General features: G+C 43.5%; 1 protein-coding gene across 1 annotated transcript; it reads left to right on the top strand.

The window, feature by feature from the left end:
- Nucleotides 1-1157: 1157 nt before the first annotated feature.
- On the top strand, nt 1158-4954 carry LOC136610136 (G-protein coupled receptor 55-like). The gene is made up of 2 exons (XM_066589391.1): nt 1158-1193; nt 3338-4954. Exon 2 carries the CDS (start codon nt 3350-3352, stop codon nt 4235-4237), a length of 888 nt encoding a protein of 295 aa, XP_066445488.1. The 5' UTR covers nt 1158-1193; nt 3338-3349; the 3' UTR covers nt 4238-4954.
- Nucleotides 4955-5240: the final 286 nt, after the last annotated feature.

The following is a 5240-nucleotide window of genomic DNA, read 5'->3' as shown; positions in this document are numbered from 1 at the left end:
AGCCCAGCGCTAGGTTCCGGAGCCCAGGTGAAGGCTCTGGAACCTAGCGCTGGGCTCCGGGGCCTAGCGCTGGGCTCCGGGGCCTTCACCTGGGCTCCGGAACCTAGCGCTGGGCTCCGGAACCTAGCGCTGGGCTCTGGGGCCTAGCGCTGGGCTCCGGGGCCTTCGTCTGTTGTCAGGGTCTAGCGCTGGGGAGCCGGGAGCGTAGCGCTGGGGAGCCGGGAGCGTAGCGCTGGGGAGCCGGGAGCGTAGCGCTGGGGAGCCGGGGGCGTAGCGCTGGGGAGCCGGGGGCTAGCGCCGGTTACCTGCTGCCTGGCGGTGGGTGACTGGTCGGCGGCTGCGGGGCGTCTGGTTGCCATGGAGACACAGCTGGTAGCGTCTCGGGAGCGCGCACGTCGGGCTGCAGCAAGCGACGGGAAAAGAGCCGGCGGCCATCTTGGGGAAACTTTTATAAGTTGCTGAAACGCTGGAACGGTAAGTACGAACCAGCTAGAAAAGTCATTTACAGGGGGGCTTAATAATGTATGCTTAATTAGGGGGACTGGGCAAAAAAAAAAATTCACTGCTTCCTCGAGACATCTCCTTTAAGTGAATAAACCTCGCAAAAAAACAGCCATTCACACTAGTTTTGCGCAGTTAGATGCTTTTTTTTTGTGCTGGTAACTTCAGCGTGATTTTCACGCTGGTGAGAAAAAGCCCTTATTGAATGTGTGGTTGATGTGTCTTTCCAGCGCTTGCAGACATTAGGAGGTGGGCTACCACCAATCTTTGTGTTGAGGGTAAACCATCTAAATCTATCAGAAGTAAATATAAACTCCATTACAATGAAAACTCTACTTTACATTGTCCATCCTTTTGACCTGATAAATATATTTATATGACCAAATTATCTATAGTTCTCCATAAAGCATGTGCCTGATTTCCACCAGAACACTAGACTCTAACCTTCATGATTTGGTGCAATTTGGACCATAACAATATCTAAATTCAAATGATTTGTCTGCTACTGAGTAGATTAAAAAATATTGATGCATAAAAAATGTATGTTTCATCCGATAAGTTTTAAGTCTTCCTCTATAACCACCTAAAAAGTCTGGAGATGTGCCGATAACGTGTGCTGCGCTCACTTCCTGTATAACATGCTTCACTGTCACAATACTGCTGTTCTACACGCATCAGAGACTCAGCCGAAGGTTAGAATATCTTTACCTTTCTTCTTCTGCTTCTTTTTTGTTCATGATTTATTTTAGCTCTGATTACCTCATTTCTGTGTTCTCTTTACTGTATGTTCTTGATATAATTCTAGCTCATCCTTGTCGTACATCAACACAAAGCTAAGTATGATATAAGGCTAATTCATTATCAGGACTGGGGCAGAAGCTAGAAACTAATTGCATAGTGTAATAACAAACTTAGCTCTGCTACATCTCAACATTTTAGCAATTTCAAATTGAAAGACAAGCTGTCAAAATTCACCAGTAAGGTCCTCTTCATTTGAGCATATATGTATTTTTGCGTGCCTGAGCACTGCGTATTCATGGAATGAACGATGCTTTTTTTGCGTGCATGTCAGCGTATTGTACTGTAATTTTTGTGCCTGCAAAGCATGTTCATTTGCGTGCACTAATTGAAATGGTTAATTAGTCTTTTTCCTGCACAATTATGCAGTGTTTCACGCATTTCCTAGCATATTGTGCACTCATTTGCACATCCACATTGACTTCTATGGGGGCTTCGGGTGCGCAAATGCGCAGAAAGATAGAGCATGCTGCAGGTTTTTTTGTGTAACTAAAACGTGCAGGAGAAATACACACATGTGAACGAACTCATTGAAATTAATGGGTTCTATTCTCTGCGTATTGCGTGTGCAAATTTTTTGTGCGCAAATACGCTCGTGTGAAGGGGGGCCTTAATAATGAGTCAAATTAACGTGACTGTTTATCAGTTGTCTTTAAAAAAGTGCATCAAACACTGTGAGGATGCATTCACACTTACTGGAATTGCCTGTAGTAATCAGCACAGTTGACCATTTCGTAATAAAATGTGGATTTTATTCCATTTTTAACTGTAGTTTGCATAACATTTTGCAGAAATCCCCAAACGATTTAATAGCGGATTTAATTGCAGAATTATATATTTTCTGTATGTTAGAAATCTGCAACAACAAAAAAAAGACACGCAGATTTGAAGCCCTGTAGGTTTACGTGAGGCTGCAGATTTACATGTGCAGCCTCCTATGGAATGTGTGAAAAAGGGTGCATTTACATTTTGCTGATTTGCTGCAGATTTTGGTGCAGATCTGTAGCAGAATTCAAACTGTGTGATGGGGGCTTAGGCTATATTTACACAAGGTAGTACAGGTGTGGTGAAAACCACATCAAAAAACACTATTCATAAACTGCATATGGTTTTGCCATGATTTCATTGTAGTTTTTGTTGCACTTGCGTTTTTTTCTGCAGCCACATCAAAAACTGCACCTGTTTTTTCATATGTGGTTTTTGATGCAGTTTTAGGCCTCTTTTACATCTGTTTTCTGTGTAATATTTCAGCACTTTTTAGCAGTGATATATTGCGATTTTGTGTCTCTACAAAGTCGCGCGACTTTGTAGCGCTCTTTTGGCGTGATTTTGGGGGGGCTTGAAATATAAGCCCTACTCCAAAAATAAGCCATATCTGCCTTTAAAAAAAAATTACCAATGCATCACCTATCAGATGCTATCCACTTTGGCGCACTTCTCCCCAGCTCTGACACACTTGTTCAGTTTTCAGCCAATGCTTCCTGGTCAGAGGTTCAAAAACCCCATCTACAGAAAGCACTGGCTCTGATTGATTCTCAAGCATCACAGCTCAGCAAATCACTGCAGTGCTCGATGAACCAATTACAGCCATTCAATGCGATGGCTCTGATTGGTTCATCGACCACTGCAATGATTGGCTGAGCCGCTGCATTCGAGAATCAATCAGAGCCAGCACTTCGGGAGGAAAAGTGCGGCAAAGCAGACAGCGCCTGTTAGGTGATGTATTGTTTTTTTGTGTTTTTATGTAGCCAGGGCTTATTTTCAAGGTAGGGCTTATATTTCAAGCCCCTCCGAAAATTCCTGGCAAAAGAGTGTTACAAAGTCGCACGACTTTGTAGTGCCACGAAATCGTGATATCACCGTGAAAAAATGCAGCGATATGGCCCAGAACACAGCTGTGATATTGCTGCGTGAAAGAGGCCTTAGTTAGAGGATTGAGTAGAAATATCAGTATTGCCTTAGATAATATTGCAATTCTAGTGAGCATTATAAATGAAACAAGACGTGTTAGACATAATTTCCTATGTATATTTTGCAGTCTTTCCTCAAAATGTGCAATTCCACAAATTCTACAAGAATTGAGGATTCAGTTCAGGTATTCCAATTAGTTATTTACATTCCAACATTCATCCTTGGCCTAATCTTCAACATGTTAGCCCTCTGGATGCTCATCTTCAGGATCAAGAAGTGGATGGAAACAACAACATATATGTCATTTCTAATCATCTTTGATATCTTGCTGCTCGTTACCCTCCCATTTAAAATTAATGCATACAAAGTTGAAGACGAGTGGAAGTTAGGATCTGGTGTCTGCACATTCCTGGAGAGCCTCTACTTTGTCAATATGTATGGTAGCATCTTCATATCAGTGTGTATCTGTATGGACCGTTACATTGCCATACAATTTCCCCTCTATTCTAAGATATTGAGGTCTCCTAAGAAGGCAACTGTGATATGCATTTTGGTCTGCATCATTGTGTGGGGAGCATCTACTGGTTCTCTTCTTCAACTTCGGGACAGGGAGGAATTACATTGTTTCTATGGATTTTCAGATGAGACATGGAAGAATCATCAACTAGTCATTATGCTTGAAATGGTGTTTGTCCTTAGCGCTATCCTCATCACATTTTGTACAGTACACATACTTCTTACACTTAAGAAGAAAATCCAAAACAACCATTATTGTGTTTCAAGAGGTCAAGAAAAGCCACGCAAGATCCTTTTGGCCAACTTACTAACTTTCCTTTTCTCATTTGGACCTTTTCATTTGTCCCTGCTATTGTACTTCTTGGTAAGAAATGACTTCATATCACAAGATTATACCAAGGACCTCCGTATATTTGTCCAAGTCAGTCTTTGCATTGCTAACACCAACTGTTTTTTGGATGGCGTATGTTATTACTGTGTTCTCAAAGAGTTTGTAAAGGTTAATAGATAGTTTTTGGAGAAGATGGAGCATTCTTTGATACTTTCTTTTTCTAGGACACTACAGCATACACACAACTTCTTGTAATACTTCCATCTCATCTCATTGTCTGATAAAGTCTAGACATTTTTGAGGAAGTCATCTTGTTTAGGTTTTCTGCTGGAAGGATTTGTTTGCTACAAATGTCATAATTAGGGTTGTCAAGCATCTGTAAATTTCTGGTGCGGCTGATGCAGGTTATTGTGATTGTAATTATCATCATTTTGCAGTTTACAGTGAATACTACTAATCTGTTAATCTTAGTATATTGCACTGTAGACATATATCACTTAGGCCGAATGCACACGATTAGGCTGCATTCCGCCTGCCGGAGACCCTTTGTACCTGTCCGCAGTCGTATTTCTGTATTGTGGCACACATACACAGTATAGAAAGTGCCGCACGATCGCTAGGCGATGACGCAGAATCGGAGACCCTTCTGCAATGTCATTGGGGAAGGGCAGCGAAGCGGACTGCTTCTATTGACTTCAATAGAAGCCGTCTGCGCGGAGACAAGGCTGGCTGATATACACTACGTTAGGAGAGATTAAACTGGTGAACGGGTGTACAAATCAAACGTTTCTGCGCCCGTTCAGACGGCATGGGTCCCGGCGCATATATGCCGAGACTACCATGCTGTCACCCCTTTCCCCTACCTCCCTATCGCAGGCTCACCTTTGCTCTCCTTCTCGCTCGTTCTTTGCAATTGGAGGGGGTGGGGGCGGAGCTAAGTGCCATCCCGTCCCGCCTCCCCCCATTGCTGGCTATAGACAAGGTGTAAGGAGAGGGTGGAAGCTTAGCTCCACCCACATCCCGCCCCTTGTCCACAGCCAGCATTGGGAGGAGGCAGGACAGGCTGGCGCTTAGCTCCGCCCCTATCCTGCCACCTCCCATTGCAAAGAGCCAGCAGGTAGGAGAGCAGAGGTGATTCTGCATGAGAGGGGAGAGAGGAGAGCAGAGGAAGGGAGTTTAGCAG

Source organism: Eleutherodactylus coqui, chromosome 1, assembly GCF_035609145.1.
Source record: "Eleutherodactylus coqui strain aEleCoq1 chromosome 1, aEleCoq1.hap1, whole genome shotgun sequence".
Classification (NCBI taxonomy): Eukaryota; Metazoa; Chordata; class Amphibia; order Anura; family Eleutherodactylidae; genus Eleutherodactylus; species Eleutherodactylus coqui.
Note: the sequence above shows the minus strand (reverse complement) of the source record. Positions and strands in the feature narration are given on the sequence as shown.